We start from the raw sequence: 18,340 nt of genomic DNA, 5'->3' as shown, positions 1-18,340 counted from the left end.
GCCTACATTCACGCAGATGACGCAAAACCGATGTGCATCTTCGAGGTACGGATTTATATTTGATTAATTGCAGTTGCTTTGCCAATTTCGTGAGACAAATTTATTCATCCGTATGAAAAGTGGACAGTTATTGATTTTTAAATTTGTTTTGTGATTCCCTTCCCTATCCCAGTGAAGTTCCGGTGAAACGTGCAGTGTACCAAATAGTGTCAAACAGTCAGTGACCATGCAAAGAAAAACTTTGGTTTGACCTTACCATAACCCTGGCGTGTTTAAATTATGTTAAAAGTGTGCTTTTGCAATCATTAATTTATTCCTCTAGCCTTTGCATAGTTGAAATTGTTTCCAGTTTTCACTATCTCATACGCTACAACGCATAGTTTTGTATTGTCCCTCTCCTGGCAAAGAGGGGAAAGATTTTCGACCCAAGGCACACCGTGGGAAGGGGACGACTAATTTTGGTCCATGCTACATTTGAACTCAAACGAGTTATGTGCCAATCCTTATGGCTTACACTAATACTAAGAAGCTCTTCGAATACATACCTTTTTACATACCTTATACTACAAGCCTACTACAAATAATACCCTTCGATATTATACTATATTGTGAAATATCTACTTAGTTGAATACTTTGCTTGTAAAAACTCAACATTTCATTTAATTCAAATGTTTGATGTTTATTTTTTTCAACGATGAATAGTGCCAGTTTCTCAAGAAAATGCAAATTATATTGTAAAATTGATTAGAAATACTATTTTATTACATTTTAGACAAGTTAATAAGGTTTACAACCTTACAATATGTTTTATTGTGCTATCTATTTTAGTGCAAATATGCGTGCAGAGAAAAGCTGATCGTCTTTTAGTGTCGTGCCATGAGTTTGATCTAGCATGCCTTATGAGCCGAAACTAGTTTTGACCGTCGTATGAATTTTCTCGACCTGTGCTTTTTATTGTTTCCTATTTGCATTCCTTTCTGTCAAATAGTTTGCCAAATTGCCCCTTTCTCTCTCTCTCTCTCTCTCTCTCTCTCTCTCTCTCTCTCTATCTCTCTCTCTCTCTCTCTCTTTCTCTTTATTTCTCTTTTTCTATTCCTTTTTCACGTAGAAGTGTTACTTGGTATAGTGTATGTTGTTATATCTTAGAAAAATTGGTATCAATTTAGTTTTTTTTATGTTAAGATTTTATTTCAAATCAACATGTTTTGAATGCAAACAACGAACTTTGACATTTTCTTTAAAGGCAAGGTAACACAAGCCGAACAAGCCTACACATTATTCATCAATATTCATTATAAAATGATCCAACTTGTTTTTTCTAGAAGCCAATTTTTCAAATCGGTCTCCAAATTCCTTAAAATCTATGATCTTGAATTTACATATATTTTCGTATTTTCCGAAATATCAGCAGGTAATGCAATATTGTAAATCTACGTATAGTGCTCTAAACAAATTTTACTGATTTGTTTATAATTCCTTTTACGGGCAATTTTAAAAACTGATATTGTCTTTTTTAAACATATTTAATCTGTTACCTGTTTTTGGTTCATCCTAACATGGCTTCTGCTCTTACAAACCTGTTCTTAATTCTATTTCCCCTTTCCAGTCTTTTGCATCGAATGTTCTTCAACATCGCTCATTATCAATGATCTCTCTTCTCTTTTGAACTCTTTATAACCTTATCGTGGATTGGGTTGCGCATACGTTAAACCTACTTGTGGCCAATTTCCATTGTGTTCTCAATTTTAACACAATATTCTTTCAATCAGATAATATCTTCAAAGAAAAGATAAAAAAAAGGAAAAATAATGTACCAAACTTGCGGGAAAAGGCAAGAAAAGTAAACACGGAAACGAGCACCTGCATTCATGGCAAAGCACGAAAAGATCATGGACTAATCCCGGTTGACACATTCTCCGCCACGGAACCTGTTTCGAACGAAAATGACAGCCCGACTGTTGCGGCTATTCCAATTCACTTTTATCTTTACCCTCCGGCCGGTCCGCTGTTGCGCTTTATCTCCGATGCTAGATCGCTCACCGAGCGGCCAAACTAACGCCCGGGCGATGGAGAGAGTCAATATTTGGGGTGCTAATATGCTGAGAATCGCCGAAAAGGCCACTCGTTTACGAGGAAGTAGTAACACTAATTAACACCTGCTATGCGCTGCACCATGTAACGGGGAGAGAGGGTGTCACAGTAACAGGAATGTAAACCCGTCAGTATGGCACAATCGTTCATCGACTGTCAACCTTCTCCAAAGGGTGGATTAGTTTACGACCGATCGTCCCTTGAGCTCTTGATTGATTCAGGTCATTGCATCATAGTGTGTGTTTGTGTATGTATGTGTGTGTGTGTTTTTGTTTTAACTCCAAACACTCGGTGATTCACAAAATTTCACAATCCTACTACGGCTGTGTTGATTTGTTCATTCACCTGTCGCTTTCCCTACGAGTTAAAAAGATTAATAGATGTTGTGGCAGGTTTTTTGTCCGAAGGCACCGAAATCGCCCTCGAAATGCCTTAGTTTTGCAAACACGCACTAAAGCCGCCGGCTTAGTATAGCCGTACTGCTAACCGTGATCTTCCGGTGGGTAAACCTTGAGCAAACCGTTGGCAGGAATGGTCAGCAACGAAGCGAACACGCTGCGCAGTTTTCGCCAAGCGAATTGCACGCCCTCTACCGGCGACTAGCCGTAGCTGTATCAAGCGAGTTATCTTGATACTATAGCCCCCCAAGAGCGTTTAAGGTCGAATGGATCGTTTTAGTTGCTGAGATAAAGATAACGAGAGAGGGAGAGAGAGAAAGAGCGAAAGAAAGAGAGAGAGAGAAATCTAAAACACAATTCACCTTTCCCCTTTTCAAAAATAGAGCAAACCGTGGGCAAGGGTGACACTGAATCAGTCATTTTAAACTTGCTTTTGTTTTCCATCGCAGTTTTCGGATGCCTTTCAGAGTTCAAACCACAAACCACAAACAAGATCAGTGCGAGATGAAAATGCACCCATGTAGCTTTGAGGTCCGCACTGCAAGCGAAGAGCAGTATTTAGACAGAGCTTTGTCACGAAACACGTTCGACGTCGGTCGCACGTAACGCACAGCTCAAAGGTCTCCCGGTCTTTGTTTCCAGCGTAGGTCGCCCCGGCCGGGGAAGATTAATCAAATTCAAAGCATGCCTAAGCAAAGCAAAACATCATGTAATGGAAGCTTCCTTATGACGGATGCTACCGTAATGGGCTATAAAAACGGAATGGGCACGGTCCGGGCCACCCCGACGATGACACACACCGTGGTGAAGCGGTGATGCCAATTACATATCGATCAACCGCCTGGGTCTGGGTGGGTGCAAAAACAGCGCCTTGCTGTTTTTCAAACACAATTGACTCGCGTCATCCTCGGGCTGATAATTAAACAGCGCCACTATGTTGCAATCCTGAAACAACGCACGAATTTGCAAAAAAAAGAAGAGATGGACCAATTAAGCATTCGCACATCCTAACTGTGGAATGATCGCGGTTTGAACTGCTCCAACCGTTACGGTCCGATAATTCAATCGGAAATGAGCCAAAGTGTCTTGCACAAGACGGCGCGGCAAGATCTTGACCTATGGCAAACGGTAGATTTGAGAGGGCTATCCGCCAAATCCGCCACTCTCTCTTGAGCTATCCGCTCAATCTTCTACGGTACCTCTCTTCTTCCCTACTTCCGATTGGTATCGATATCTATCTCTATGCTTTCGGGGAGGGGAGGTGGTGTTTAAACTTACTAGGTCGTTTAGACTAGGTCGTTACTAATGGCGAATTTTGGAAAGGATTTTCCTCTCCGCAACAGTTTTATCGCTCTACCTTCATGCCAAAATGGTCATTAGCGTTACTGATGGATCAAAACTGTGCCAGAAAACAGTTTTTTTACGCATTTCAAATTCGCAAACTTCAAATTTTGTTTCTTTCTATCAACTTTTGACAATTTTTTTCTCCTGGCTGCCTTAGGCTACGAAAAATTCTAAACAAATAATTAAACATTTTTGGAAAAAAGCTAAAAGGACCCTACGACCAAGGCATAGAAAATGGCACAAGCAATATCTGGTCAAGGCTACTAAACAAGTAGATAGAAGATCTGATGAGACTAAGTTCCACTCTAAACCTCAATGTGTCTTAACTTCCAAAAAGCTTCCGAGGAAAAGTTCCAAAATGCACAACCTTGCATCCATGCTGTCGTACACCGATTTGAATGGTTCCACTCGCACTTTAAAAGGGCAGCCGCAGCCTACGAGGTGCGGGAGAACGTCCTGCAGAAAGGAAAAAGAGCAAACACAAAGACCCGAACTGTTCACGAAACGGATCGAGCCACCACACCGCCGCCTGCTTCGATCGACGAGCGTTCGTTGACCATACGCACCGCGCCTCTACAAGGCAGTGCGGCGAGTCGGCTAACCACCACTTAGCTGTACCCCGCACATGCGCGCGCGCGCACATGCGTCACAAATTGACGCGTCGGTTACTGTTCGGTCGGCGGTGCGTCGAGTACGGTTCACGCCGGAAGGCTTCAGTTGAGCGCAAGACGCCAACAGCAGCGCACCGGCCTGTCTAGTGGTTAAGGAACGAACTTGTGTGGTTTTGGTCGAAAAGCCATTCCCTACCAAAGTGCAACGATGGAAACGCTACTAGAGCTAGCGGCTAACGTGACGCTGCTCCCGGTGGAGGAGTTTGCCGGACCGCAAGTTAGTTGGTTCGAGCGAAAGTGGAACGGTTTTTTGGACGTAATCGGTACGACTACATGCGACGAATGTCTCGGAAGTGCCCGGGAGCAGGAAAGTGTGTAACTGCATTGTCTAACGCCCAATTCTTTTATCCAATCGGTGCATAAGGTGACGATGTCGATACGCTCTACATGTGGTTCCTGACCGCGTACACGTACGGGTTCTTCTGGCTCGTCGGCGGGCTGTTCGTGCTGATGGACGTGACCAACAAACCGTCGTTCTTGCGCAAGTTCAAAAATCAACCCGGCGCTAACGAACCGCTCCCGTGGGCCAAGCTTAAAAATCTGGTCAAAACGGTCGCCTATAACCAGCTGGTGTACGGGTTGCCGACGTCCTACCTGTCCTTCCGGGTGGGCAAGCTGATTGCCGCCAGCATTCCCGATCCGCGCATCCTACCATCGCCGTACATCATTGTACGGGACGTGATGGTGTGCATTGTGGCGTGGGAAATCACCTTCTACTACAGCCACCGGCTGCTGCACTCCAGCTTCTTCTACAAGCGCATCCACAAGAAGCACCACGAGTGGTCGGCCCCGGTTGCCTGGGCGGCCATGTACGCCCATCCGTTCGAGTTCATCATCAGCGATCTGCTGCCGGTGTATGTGGGGCCCGCCCTCATGACCAGCCACGTGTTCACGATCGTCATCTGGTTCACGTTCGTCATGATGGACACGCTGGTGGACCATTCCGGGTATCATCTGCCGGTGCTCGGCAGCTCCGAAATGCACGATTACCACCATCTCAAGTAAGTCGGTGTGGAAGCTTGACCCTGCCCCGATCATGGGGTTACTTCGGGACCAAAACGTCCAGCATAACCCGTCCTGCTGTAGGACCGGTATGCCAGGCGACCGTCGAAAGTGAATGGTACCTTTTTTTTGGTTTTGGAGTCTTCCATTGACCTTCTTTTTAAAATCGTGTTTTCGGTAACTTTCTCACTGTGGCGGGCAGGCATACTGCTAAGTTCATTGCATTGACACAACAACAACAACAACAACAACAACAACGAAAAATCGCGCACAAACGAGAAGTGTTGTGAATTTGTACATCAAACAATCTCAAATGACCTTGAACGAAACGACGGTGCCAATCTTGGGCTATCAGGTGATAAGCGTTATAGATCACGCCACCAACACGTAACGTACACGCGCTAGTGATCGGGCAAACTGTAAGTGGTATCCTGCCAATATCCCCTTTTGGATACGGCGACACGTTGTGCCAACTCCGCTCAGTATTCTTCCCAGTGCACGTTGCGGTCTGACAAAGGTAACGAGCGCTGAATATCAATGTCTAGCGACTAATGCTGTCTAAAAATTGAAAGTTCTTATTCATTTTTTTTTTTCTGTGCCACTCAAAACACAATTTGCATAAACATGACAGTGCTCGATCGATTTGAAGGTTTGCAAACCTAAGAAAAAACTATATCACGATCGTATCGAAGTTCCACTGCGATCGCTGAATGTATTGACAAAAGCCATTTCGTGCTCCCAAAAGCACTACAGGAAACGGTTGTCTACACTTGAGTCATTCCAAGCCAATCAAGTGGCGCACATCCATCCAAAAACATACTCACCATCAACGGTCGCAAGCGGAAGTGACACTCTCCTGTGAGAGTGTATAGAGGCTTTGTTGATCACATCATCAACAAAGCCTCTATACAAAACCGTATCACTCGATGTGTTCTAATCGTTTCAGGTTGGATGTTTTGCTCCATCCTTATGAAATGGATTCCTTAATTACACTTAATTGTTTACTATTTGTCATCATCTGCATAGTGGTTGCGTGTGAGTGTTTTGTTGTCCCCCAGTGTCTCAGTGTCTGCTTCCGAAGATCGGTACCTTTCCGGTCCACTCAACCTTGGCCGCCCGCAACTCAGTGTCACATCAGCGGTGAAGTGATTTCTATTTTCCCTGGCAAAGGCAAAGTAGGAAAAACAAAACATAAAACGCACACCGGTTGCGTGCCACAAGCAGGACCCCAAACTAAGGCCAACGAACAACATTCGACTGCTTTTTTGATTAAATATTTGAAACTACATCGCGCTACGATTGTGTTGATGCAGGCCCTTACAGATGTAGCATCGGATTTTGGTTAATTTATTATACCACCCGTTCCGATGCCCCGACCAGATGTCCAAACCGCCCGTTGCTAGGCTCCCAAGCTTCTCTGGCCAACTCTCTTGGCCTGGCCAAGCCCTAGCCTGGCGTTGGACCAGTTAACCTCCAGAAGGGTTGCCGGAGGAGAGATAGAAAAAAAAAACACGCCTCCGTAAGGTCAGTTCCAGCGGGTGAGGGAACGAATGTAGAGTCGTGCACCGAACATTTCACAACACGCTGTAGCTGTGCGTGCATGAATGATCGACAGCCTCCCCGCACTGTCCTTTGAACCCTTTGGTCGGTGGTTCATGGGAATGTATACACATCCGAAAAGGTCGAATAATTGGAAATCGGGCCTTTTAGCAGTGTGATGACACTCACGCTAAAATCGAGCCGTGAGTAGGATTTGATGAACCTTTAACGCCGAAAGAAGAGATCGAAAATCACCGTGACGCCGTGACACAGTAGCCAAACGCCATCGTTTGTGCGTTTGTGCGGCATACGCAACACGCATACGCTTCGCAATGCTTAACTCATCGAACGATGCGCCTCTCCGCGGTCGTGTGAAATACTTTCTAATTAACGTATTTTTGTTTTTGGTCCCCGTTTTAATTTTCCTCACCTTCTTTCTTTTCTCCATGCACACCCGGATTCTGCTCGTACCAAACTAATCACGGTGGCGTCACGGACCGTTACGGACGGATTTATACCCAGGTTCAACCAGTGCTACGGTTTGTTCGGCTGGTGGGACGGACTGCACGGCACGGACAGTGAGTTCCGCAAGAAGAAGCAGTACCAGCGGCACCATCGCATCTTCAGCCTCAAATCGGCCCGCGAGCTCGTCCCGGAGCATTAGCCGCCCGTTAGGATAAGGCTATAGGCATAGAAGGAGCGCAGGAGTTTGCCAACCGAACCGAACCCACCAAGCCATCCCTTCAAGGTTCAAAACGCAAGGTTTCGGGGTGGGACAGACCCTGCGAAACCTCTCCGGTGAGCTGAGCGGAATTCAAATGGACATAATTTAAAAACAAATAACCAATCGGCATCACAGAGCGTGCTTTGAAAGGCGCTAGAGTGTGCTTGCGTGTGGTTTTGCGCGTCTGTGGTGCGTAGTCTAGCAGCGTCCCGTTTGGTACGCGTCAACTGTATTATTTACGGCATAGTATTATCGTTATACATTATACCTATTTCTCCAGCTCCTCGTGGGGGTATTTTTTGTTTTCCTTTGGAGGAACTGATTTTTAAGTAACTTTTAGAAGAGATGGGCTGGCATCTTTACTGCTAACCAATAACAACAATGTCTCGTGGGCTCGTGGGTAAACACAATGTTCAGCAAAAGCGGTGGTACAACATACAAAACACTGAAACCGCACCTAAACAAACCCTAACTCAAACCGGTGCAGCCCGACATTTCCTGTCTGGGCGTGTGTTTTGTTCTTTTTGCTTTGCTGGTAATCAATAAAAATTCATACAAATATACACACATCCTTCGAAAACAACTCTCCCAAGTGGGGTGATAGGATGCTAATCGGAAATCGTTCTGCTTTGTTTTGTTTTGTTTTGTTCTCATCCTCCCCAACTAATGGATTCATCAAAAGCGACACGAATTTTCATTAATCACAAACATGATGACAATTTCAAACGATGGCGAATAACAGGCCCTCTACCCTCTCTTATTAGTACGTTCCAACTAACCGAGGTTTTTGGCGTTGTGGTGTTGTTGAGCGATTTGTTCGTACATTTACAAGAAGTGTAGCCCTAAACAAGTCAAGTGCTGCCAGCAGGTTAATAAAGTGCGATGACTGGCGACTTTTAGGGTAGAGCTTTTTATTTACTTCCGAAACATGGTGTGTATGGTGTGTGTAGGTCCTTTTTTATTGCTGGATCGTAGCCTACCATTACCCGGTCATAAGATCGACGCCAGAAGGGGGGGGGGGGGCAAGCGGTCAAAAGAATGCGAACGGTAAGTAGTACAGATGGGTTAAGATGTGATGATTATATTTTTTGTGTTAGCTATTTTAATGCTTTCTATGTTCTTTCATGGAAGCTACGAGAATATTTGCGAAGGCGATTTGGGAATGGAAATTCTTTCGTTCTGCTTAAATTTGTCCCATACTCAGTATATTAGTCTAAAAAACAATATTTGGTATTTTCCCACCAAACGAATTACTTTTTTATTCTTCAAAACCCATTTCTATGTCCTTGACTGTAACGGCACAAATGGAGCAAAAACAAAAAAGAATTGACAAAATTAATAGCGGCCATATAGCAGGAAGCAGGTTTGCTCAAAAAGCATTAAGCTTTTAATTCTCTTACGGAACAATCTTTTTGCTCGCATCCATTGAATATAATGCACTTCAATTTATTTTTTGCTTATGTCAGTTTTGCTCATACATGCTCATCATACATCCGGGTGGCAGGTTTACTCTCTAGTACCAGTTTTTAACAGTGATATGCAGAGCATCTTTCGAGTAAGCAGAATAAATGTAGGATAGCGAAGAGCAAACCACTCTATTCATTTGCTGATTTTGTTTCCCTTTCTTTTGAGATTACTGTTTAAGAGTTGCAATATTGTCGTCTACTATTCCGTCCCATCTAGCCAACCGGCAAGTCAACCAAGGTTAAGAGTTCAAACATAATACGACTAGATGGTATGTCTCTTCATTAAAGCCTGTTTCTTCACGAAACCAATCGAACAGGGTCACAAGGCAAAAGGCAAACTATAATACATAATCCATAATAATATTAATTGATGTAGACGAAAAACGATTCATAGTACACAGTCAATCAAATATCGTAAATGGTGTCATATTTAGTTGCAGCAGTTTAGCAGCGTAATTTCAATTCAACCTTCAAACCGATTCAAACCGTTGAATTGTATCACAAAACGTTACAGCGTGGCAGGCGTTACATAGCCCGATGCGTTACATTAGAAGCGCAAGAGCTTTTCGGCCGAAAGCTCAGTGATCAGGGGTAGTAAAACACATCGATTCAATGAATACTTTTTTAATTCTACTGCATTCGTAAGTAAACTATAAATTTAATTTTTATTTAATGTTAATGTTATATTTACAACAATACGCTCACGCCGACCATTTTGTGTGCAAACATTTGTATATTTATAATAACATATTTAAATAGCTGAATCACGTGGGATGTCTTAGAGCCTTATCACATGAATCAAATTATATTCATATTTAATCCATATGTATATCAAATCATCATTATATTTAAATCATTTTGATATTAGTACCGGTGAACTGATTTTTGCATTGTTTGTGTATTCTGCATTTATAAAATAAAGAATTTCGTTATATTTGTTTAACAATTAAAGGAAAGGAAAAAAGCAAGCAATTCCAAACTTATTGTTTAATACAAATCCTGAATTAGTAATGTCGAGGGCAACAGATATTTAGTACAAAACTATTCCTTGATTCCCTTCGATGACTTTTATTCAGCAGTATTACTATTTGACTATTGGGTCGGTACTATTTGGGCCGGTCTGGTGGTCGTCAACTCGTACGACTGAACTACATGCCCGACATGGGTTCAAGTCCCGAATAGGCCGTGCACCCATACGTAGGACTTGACTATCCTGCTATGGTAACAATAAGTCACTGAAAGCCCAGCTCACTTCACTAGTGGGTACAGGCAGCAGCAGCAGGCATTGACCGACAGTGCCAAAGAAGTATTACTATTTGATACAATGACCCAATTCAGTCAAAAATTCGCAACCGTGCACATTCACAAACGCCGCAACTACCGTTCACCGTGTGACATATGAATGCGTGCTCTGCCATCCGTTCGTTTCCGAACATATAAATCCATCTCTAACCCCAACGACACTATCGTCATAGATGCATTCATTATCATCGAACCAATTCCAGTGCCAGCACATCGCTATCACATGTGAAAGGGGTGACAGACCTAACGCCCAACTTATTGTGGTAGGTTTGAACGACGTGACCGCGAAAATGCCAAAAGCTCGAAAACGCATTCACCGTGAGCCGTGTGCCATTCGATCGACGGCGACGACGGCGAAGAGCACGCTGATCGGACAAGGTCGAATGCTGTAATATAATGGTCCTAATTATAATGCTTTCGTCTAACGCTTTCATCTCGCGCACGACACATCGAAACACAAGCGAAGCAAAAGACATAACAACGGCCGAAAAGCGTCCGATCTCTCACATGCACCTTCGGGGCAACGGAGGATTGTTTTTTGTTCCTTCTCTCTCGTTTGTTCATCATGTTCGACAGCATCTGCATCAAAACCTGCCCGTTGAAGATATTCAAATTGAAGTTATTCCTCAACCACCGTTGAAGCAGCATCGCTTTGGCGGGCACGGTCACGTTTTTAAAACCGTTTGACTTTAAACTATTGTGAGACACGAGATTGATTTTTTTGTGGAAATCGTTACAGTGTAATGCGAATAGGAAACAAGACAAAATCACTTACATTTTTACAGGTTTCGTAAAGATAGACAGTGTACAAAATGAACATAACGCTAACGGAGGTGAATTTTACCGTAGAAACTCGGTTTGAAGAATTTACAACGCCTGAACTCGGCGGCGTGACTGATGGATTTATCGAACGTAAATGGAATGCATTGCTAGATGTTATCGGTATGATTGGTGATAAAGAGTGTATTTTATTTCCTTACTTCAAATCTATCCTTTAATCTAGAAAGCTAAGTGTAAAGGAAAATGGTGCATATTTTAAAGCATTGCTTCGCTTCACTGTCCAACAGGGGATAATCCCGACAACCTGTACGTCTGGTACTCGATGCTGTACTCGTACGGTCTGTTCTGGCTGCTCGGTGGACTGTTTGTGCTGATGGACCTGACGAATCGGCCGTACTGCATGCGCAAGTACAAAACGCAACCCGGCACGAACGAGCCGCTCAGCTGGGCACGGTGCAAACAGCTCGTCCGCACCGTCGCCTACAACCAGCTAGTGTACGGTGTCCCGATGACCTACTGTTCCTATCACGCCCGCAAGCTCATCTCCGACGAGGTGCCGAACGTACGGATCCTGCCGACGCTGGACGTTATCCTGCGCGACATGCTGGTGTGCATCGTTGCCTGGGAGGTGGCCTTCTACTACACGCACCGGCTGCTGCACACCAGCTTCTTCTACAAGCGCATCCACAAGCAGCACCACGAGTGGCCGGCCCCGGTTGCCTGGTCCGCTATGTACGCCCATCCGTTGGAGTTCATCATCAGCGACCTGTTCCCGGTGTACCTCGGGCCGGCCCTTATGAAGTGTCACATATTTACGCTCACGCTCTGGCTGACGTTCGTGATGTGGGACACGCTCGGCGACCATTCCGGCTACCATCTGCCATTTCTGGGCAGCTCGGAATCGCACGACTACCATCATATGACGTAAGTTTTACAGCTATTCACAATACCAAAAGTTTTACAGCTATTACGCTTTATCGTATTAACGTTCGGAAAGGGTGTCATTAGATAGCCCACTAAGCCACCGAAAGCCGCCACCGAATAGTGCGGTATCGATGGTCCATTTGCATCATCAGTCATTTGCATTCATATCTGGGAGAGCTAAAATAGCTTTTTCGGCTAGCTTGAGCTTATTACAAGATAAAGCCACCCTTGGGTAGCATTTGATGTTGTAACACCTCGTTTGATTGAGCGGTTGGGCACAAAACACTGACTTGTACATCTAAAAAAGCTTTTTAGTAGGGGCTAGTAAAAACCAACACGATCATAGCACTGACTCTGGATACCGGTTTATGGAACTCCCTGTCCCTGTCATTTGATTGAATTTCACCAAAGATCCTTTATTTATTTTCGGGCATGAATTTTGCGTAGGATTTTAGCAAAAGACTTTTGGAGTTTAGGGCATTAAAAAAATGAAAAGTAAACTCACTAATGTTAATGCACGTCACTCACATGGTATGCTGCATTCTTACAGTTAAATTTCTTTCCGCCTTGCTTTCAGCTTCAACCAATGCTATGGCAACTACGGCTGGTGCGATCGGCTGCACGGTACGAATGACGAGTTTCGGAAGAAAAAACAATACCAAAGGCACTATCGAATTTTTAGTCTCAAATCTGCCCGGGAGCTAGTCCCGGCTAAATAAAGCCCAAACGGCACATTCATAGTTTAAATTTGAGGTAGTATAATTTATTTTATGTGTAATTAATACCCCCCAAAAACATGGCGATCACTATCAAAACACGATCTAATCTTTCGCCGGAACGATATAAAGCAATTGACGATGCCTTTCAAACAAACCATAAAGTTGTAGCGGGGAAAAACCCCCTCACGATCATGAATTTTTGGAGCTCTTGGTTTCTGTGTGATCTTTTCTCCTTTTTCTTTGTAATCGAGCAGAGCACTTTCATTAAGGCAGGTCAATATTACACACAATCGAGACCTTCAGCGTTTCTGCGAACGTGGAGGAAAGGATTTGCGACAAATGTTTCGATTATATCAATTTGTCTCCACTGTCGGCAGTCAGTCATTCAGTCAGTAAAGCCCCAGACGTACGATCGTGCAGCTGGCCGGCTGGCTAGTAGGTGAGTTAGTCTAATCTGTAGTGCGACAAACGTTGGGATCAGCTGCTGCACCGCGAAATATTGGAGTTTTGGCGACTAGCAACAGCATGGAGTACGCAACAAACCTTTCGGAAACGCATCTAGAAGTGGCCCCGTTGACGCTGGCAAACATGTCAACGAGTGGATCACCGACGATCGCTTTCAACTACCTTGAACGCACGTGGAACAGCCTGCTTGATGTGATAGGTAAATCGTGCACGAACTGGGAGATGGGATGATCCGCTGTTAATTCAATGTTTGTGCTATGTCGCTGCTATGTCCACGCAACACCAGGTGATGATCCCGATGTGCTGTACGTATGGTTTCTTACCGCCTACGTGTACGGTCTGTTCTGGATCGTGGGCCTGGCGTTCGTCACGATGGACCTAACCGGGCGGCCACAGTGCCTGCGGAGGTACAAAATACAGCCGGGCAAGAATGAGCCTCTGGCGTGGAAACGGTTCAAGCAGCTCGTCCTGACCGTGCTGCGCAATCAGCTCCTGTACGGCATACCGACCAGCTACTTAGTGTTTCACAGTCGCAAACTGTGGATGACCGACGATGTACCCCCGGTGCGGATACTTCCTCCGCTCTGCACCATCGCACAGGACCTGCTCGTGTGTATCCTGTGCTGGGAGATCGGTTACTACTACACGCACCGATTGCTGCACAGCCGGCTGCTGTACCGACACTTCCACAAGCAGCACCACGAGTGGGGTGCACCGGTTGCGCTGGCCGCGATGTACTCCCATCCGGTGGAGTTTGTCCTGAGCGACCTGCTGCCCGTGTATGCCGGGCCGGCAATAATGCGCAGTCACGTCTTCACGATCCTGATTTGGTTCACGTACGTAACGATCGACACCCTGGCCGACCATTCCGACTACCATCTGCCGTTTCTGGCCAGCTCCGAGTTTCATGACTACCATCATCTGAAGTAAGTAAAATTCGTGTGTGGGCAAAACAAATCACAATTAAAAAATCGGTCGAAGAAGAATTCACTTTACGAGCGACACTCGTCGATGGGCGGCTTTTAACCTTCCTGGGACATTTTTTTTAAATTTTCGCCTCTAATAGCTTTAACCAGTGTTACGGCAACTTTGGACTGTGGGACATCGTGCACGGTACGGCGGACGAGTTTCTGAAGAAAAAACAATTCCGACGACACCGTCGGCTGTTCACCCTACGGTCGGCCCGGGAATGGATTCCGGATAAGGAGACGTAGCATCAGCTTAACTTGTCCACCATGCCAAATTTAAACGAGTTTTTTTTAGTAATAAAAAACTTAATTATGTGTTATAAAAAAACAGAACAAACGATACACGCTGTGTAAGCTTGCTTATGCGCCTTACCTTATTCCATCTATTCACACATATTTCAAGATCATCCAGAAGGCATTCACGCCTCATATAAATGTCCTTACCGGAATGTCAACAAACAAAGAAATCAAAGTATGATGGCCAAAAAAGGTGTGATAAACGGAGATCGAATGCCATTCGTAGTGTGTTAATTTCACACATTTTTTTTAGTTTACTTTTAACAGGTAAATACTTATCCACTCCTGAAACAAATAGACAGTTTTGTCGTTGTCAAGTAGATTGTAGTCATTGCAGAAACTGTGTTGTAATAAAAAGGCGAATTTTGTTGTGTAATAGCATGCCCGAATACTACGCCAGCCATCGATGGATTAATGAGCGTGCCAAAAGTGCTCAGCATCATCAACGGTAGGCGCAATAGCCAAGCAATAGCCGATGATCCGGTGAGCGACTACCAATTAGCTATGCTGTATGCTACAAGCTAAACGATGACTAAAAAAACCCATCCCACATTGGGCACGTTGTCAGCTCAGTTGGGATGCTGGTTTAGAGTGCGGCTTAGGTACAAAGTGCTTGCTTTACATCTTGCTTAACCGTCACTGAAACTGAGTTGTAGTTTTATCGAGTGTTTTGTATGTAACAAATCTTTCTCTTCCATGATGCATCACAAAACGATTTGAAATGGCTACCAGCTTCGTTGGCGTTTGTGGCTGTAGCAATTTGTTTACCTTGACACTCCATAAATTAGTACCAAAATGTTGTGCGTCTGCACAGTTCGCTCTTGGGTACATAATTACCCACCAAAGTTTAACATACTTCGAACTGTTGCTTTCAACCTTAATTGCAGACCTACAGCGAATGGGAAAGTGACCTTCGAGCATGGAATGCATGGAGCATGGAGGAGGTAAATGCTGCATCATAATGTGAACTTTTGTGATTGCTTCCTTTGTCGTATCTTTTTTCATTGCTGGTAGAAAATGGCCAACCATTAAGGGATTATTCGTATAAAACAATAACACTTTATTCAAAGATTCAAACGAATGGTTTCCTGTTAAGAACGATATTGGCATTTAATATGGGAAAAGCTAGAACCCTTTCAAAGTGAGAGTGCCCTTTACTTACTTGGAATGACATCGTTCGTTAAAGTCGTACCGAAATATCATGGAATTTTCAAAAACATGCCCCGCTTCCACAAAAAGGGGGGTTCAGTTACCAAACGTAACACCGTACGGAATGCAAACGACTTTGCGCTGATTGTGGACCGTATCTAACAGCAGATGACGGTCGGACGCATTCAGCGACACGTACGTGTCCCAGAAGTTTTCCACCACGCACAGGCGATGCCCTTCACCGTAAGCTTCCAGCTCGGCCGGTGAACAGTGCGTTTCGTAGCGAATGCCCAACTTCACCAGCAGCGTGCTACCACGGTAGTTGCGTTTGTTTGCCACGTACGTGCCCAGGCTCTTGATCGCGGTACGATTCTTCTCCGCGTCGTTCGTTGGTGTGGCAACCGTGGGTGCAAAAACGGTCTTTACCTTCTTCTCGCACACGGCATACTCCGAGCCGTAGCAGAAATCCTCCGCCCGGAACGTGTACGGACATTCCGGATTGAACTCGGCGTAACTGTTCACCCACAACGTCTGGCTGCGCAATCCATACACAGCTTCGAGCGTTGTCGACAGCTCTTCGGTCCAGAGCGATACGGAGCCTCCGTTGTTGCTGTTGGCGAGCGTAAGGGCTTCCTTCACAGTACGGAAAGCGTTTACTGCCACTATCGGGCTGGGCTGTACGGCAGTGGGATTGTTCGACAGCAGGTACTGCACGCCCGGGACGAATGCCAGCACTGGTTTAACGTCATTCGCATCGGAGTCACTTTGTACCAGCTGGGCCCCGTAGCTTTTGGAAGCAGCGAGCGCTTGTTCGAACGGTGCGCGCAGGTATTGCTTTTGGCTGTCGCTAAAAGGCTTCAGCTTCGCCTTAACGAGCTGTACGAACTCGTCCTTTACGTTTTCCTGCACCAGCACATTCCGGATGGCCCACGGTACCGCGTTGGTATTCCACGCCAGCGCCAAACGATCACTGGCCGATTCGAGATCGCACGAATCAAACACAACCATGGTACAGTAGGCCATGTGCAGTGGAATTTCTGCGGTCAGCGACAGCTGCTCGCCATCCACGGTAGAAAACAGGGGGTACTGAAGCAGCAGCTGTATAAATTCGCTTGTCACCGGGTTTTCTCCGTAGAAGAACAGTTTGAAGCCGACACATGTCGCACGCATGGACGAGTGGAGGTCCAGCAGTATCTCGAACAGCGACTTGCGCCGATCGATCAGCACCCGGTGCTGGGCATTGGGCTGATCGAGCAGGCCGTCATCTTCCAGGTGCATGTAGTGCTGCATAAAGTGGAGAGCCAGCTCTATCTCCTGCGTTGCTTCCTCTTTCGGCAGCAGCTGAACCGCGCTGATAAGGTCGGCTTTATGCTTGGTCACATAGCTCATGAACGTTTCTTCGCCCGATTGAACCGAGTAGCAGTAGCAGTCCAACAGCAACGATCCGGCATTCTGGGGAAAAAGTTTTATTAGTTTACATTGTGGGAAAATATTTCCACTCTGCGAATTTAAGTGCTCAACTTACATTAGTTCCGAAACTGGCACTCATTTTCTTTAACGTGTAACACGAAATAAGCAATAACCTTTGCTGAACTGATAGTGGAAAAGGAGATAATCTAATGGAAAGCAATCAAGAAGCCGGTGGCTCGAAAGAAGGCGCGCAGAAAAGGCGGCTGGACCCAGTGTGGCCAGATTATTTTGGCGGTTTTCGGTAGGCGCATCAAAATTTTATCGGTAGTTTTCGGTAGGTTAAAACTCGAAACTTTAAAGAAGTAAAAGCGAAAGAAGTGTTAAGCGAGATAGGGGGGGGGGGTGCTAATGCGCAAAAAGAAAGTTCCATCTCACGAGAATATGCATCCTTTATTAAGGATATGGATTAGATTTGGTTCATCGATTACACAAATGAAGATTTTTCTGAAGTGTCGATCTAAAAATTGGAATTCTAAGCCAAAGAAGGACTACGATGCACATTTTTTTTTTCTCAGTGGTGACAAGTTCTTTTTCTCGGGGCTCCACGCGACCACTCAGGGCCGCAGCAGTACTCCATTGGATACGATTTTATCGTACATGCTGTCATTTGGTTTTCACTGGATTATTTAGATTGATTTAATTGTTTGGCTGAGTTTTGTAGTTCGATGATTAAAAAATTGAGATTTTTTCCTTCAAACCCTAGATATATACATACATCGGTATTTCTGGTCACTTTGCCCACAGGGCAAGGCGAGCTTTTTGGCGGCCACCGTCGCAAAACCGTCGCAAAATGTCAAAACCGACGTCGCCAGCGAGCGAAACTCGCAACGATTTCGAGGCGCTGGCGACGGTCGTTTTTAACCGCGCGGCTACATGAGGTGAAATATACAGCGAAATGAACTATTTGACAGGCGAAATATCTGACGGATAAAGCATCACAGCAACCAGCTGATCTGCAATGCAAACAAATAACGTGCACAAAATCGTAGTTAAATCCATTAAATAACTTCAATATTGAGTATTTCGTCAA

At 44.9% G+C, this 18,340-nt stretch overlaps 3 protein-coding genes across 3 annotated transcripts; 2 read left to right on the top strand and 1 right to left on the bottom strand.

Annotated features, from left to right (window-relative positions):
- Positions 1–1,105: 1,105 nt before the first annotated feature.
- On the top strand, positions 1,106–12,961 carry LOC120897670. The gene is made up of 7 exons (XM_040302692.1): positions 1,106–4,768; positions 4,870–5,506; positions 7,569–7,703; positions 10,245–10,335; positions 11,339–11,480; positions 11,606–12,242; positions 12,820–12,961. The coding sequence occupies exons 1-7, from the start codon at positions 4,654–4,656 to the stop codon at positions 12,959–12,961; spliced, it is 1,899 nt and encodes a 632-aa protein (XP_040158626.1). The 5' UTR covers positions 1,106–4,653.
- A 525-nt stretch (positions 12,962–13,486) lies between these two features.
- Positions 13,487–14,640, top strand: LOC120897666 (fatty acid hydroxylase domain-containing protein 2-like). Its single transcript, XM_040302686.1, has 3 exons — positions 13,487–13,625; positions 13,713–14,352; positions 14,493–14,640. The coding sequence occupies exons 1-3, from the start codon at positions 13,487–13,489 to the stop codon at positions 14,638–14,640; spliced, it is 927 nt and encodes a 308-aa protein (XP_040158620.1).
- Positions 14,641–15,727: 1,087 nt separating this feature from the next.
- LOC120893376 lies at positions 15,728–17,536 on the bottom strand. Its single transcript, XM_040295202.1, has 2 exons — positions 17,366–17,536; positions 15,728–17,292 (listed from the first exon to the last, which is right to left on the bottom strand). The coding sequence occupies exons 1-2, from the start codon at positions 17,387–17,389 to the stop codon at positions 15,937–15,939; spliced, it is 1,380 nt and encodes a 459-aa protein (XP_040151136.1). The 5' UTR covers positions 17,390–17,536; the 3' UTR covers positions 15,728–15,936.
- Between the last annotated feature and the right edge of the window lie 804 nt (positions 17,537–18,340).

This window comes from Anopheles arabiensis, chromosome 2, assembly GCF_016920715.1.
Source record: "Anopheles arabiensis isolate DONGOLA chromosome 2, AaraD3, whole genome shotgun sequence".
NCBI lineage: Eukaryota > Metazoa > Arthropoda > Insecta > Diptera > Culicidae > Anopheles > Anopheles arabiensis.
This window is presented reverse-complemented; position numbering and strand designations above follow the sequence as displayed.

Coding starts and splice junctions, on each gene's coding strand:
- LOC120893376 (XM_040295202.1), bottom strand. CDS start 17,389: ATGAGTGCCAGTTTCGGAACTAAT. Junction 17,293..17,365: donor GTGCCAGTTTCGGAACTAAT/GTAAGTTGAGCA, acceptor CTTTTTCCCCAG/AATGCCGGATCGTTGCTGTT.
- LOC120897666 (XM_040302686.1), top strand. CDS start 13,487: ATGGAGTACGCAACAAACCTTTCGGAAACGCATCTAGAAGTGGCCCCG. Junction 13,626..13,712: donor CAGCCTGCTTGATGTGATAG/GTAAATCGTGCA, acceptor ACGCAACACCAG/GTGATGATCCCGATGTGCTG. Junction 14,353..14,492: donor CATGACTACCATCATCTGAA/GTAAGTAAAATT, acceptor CGCCTCTAATAG/CTTTAACCAGTGTTACGGCA.
- LOC120897670 (XM_040302692.1), top strand. CDS start 4,654: ATGGAAACGCTACTAGAGCTAGCGGCTAACGTGACGCTGCTCCCGGTG. Junction 4,769..4,869: donor CGGTTTTTTGGACGTAATCG/GTACGACTACAT, acceptor TCGGTGCATAAG/GTGACGATGTCGATACGCTC. Junction 5,507..7,568: donor CACGATTACCACCATCTCAA/GTAAGTCGGTGT, acceptor ATTTATACCCAG/GTTCAACCAGTGCTACGGTT.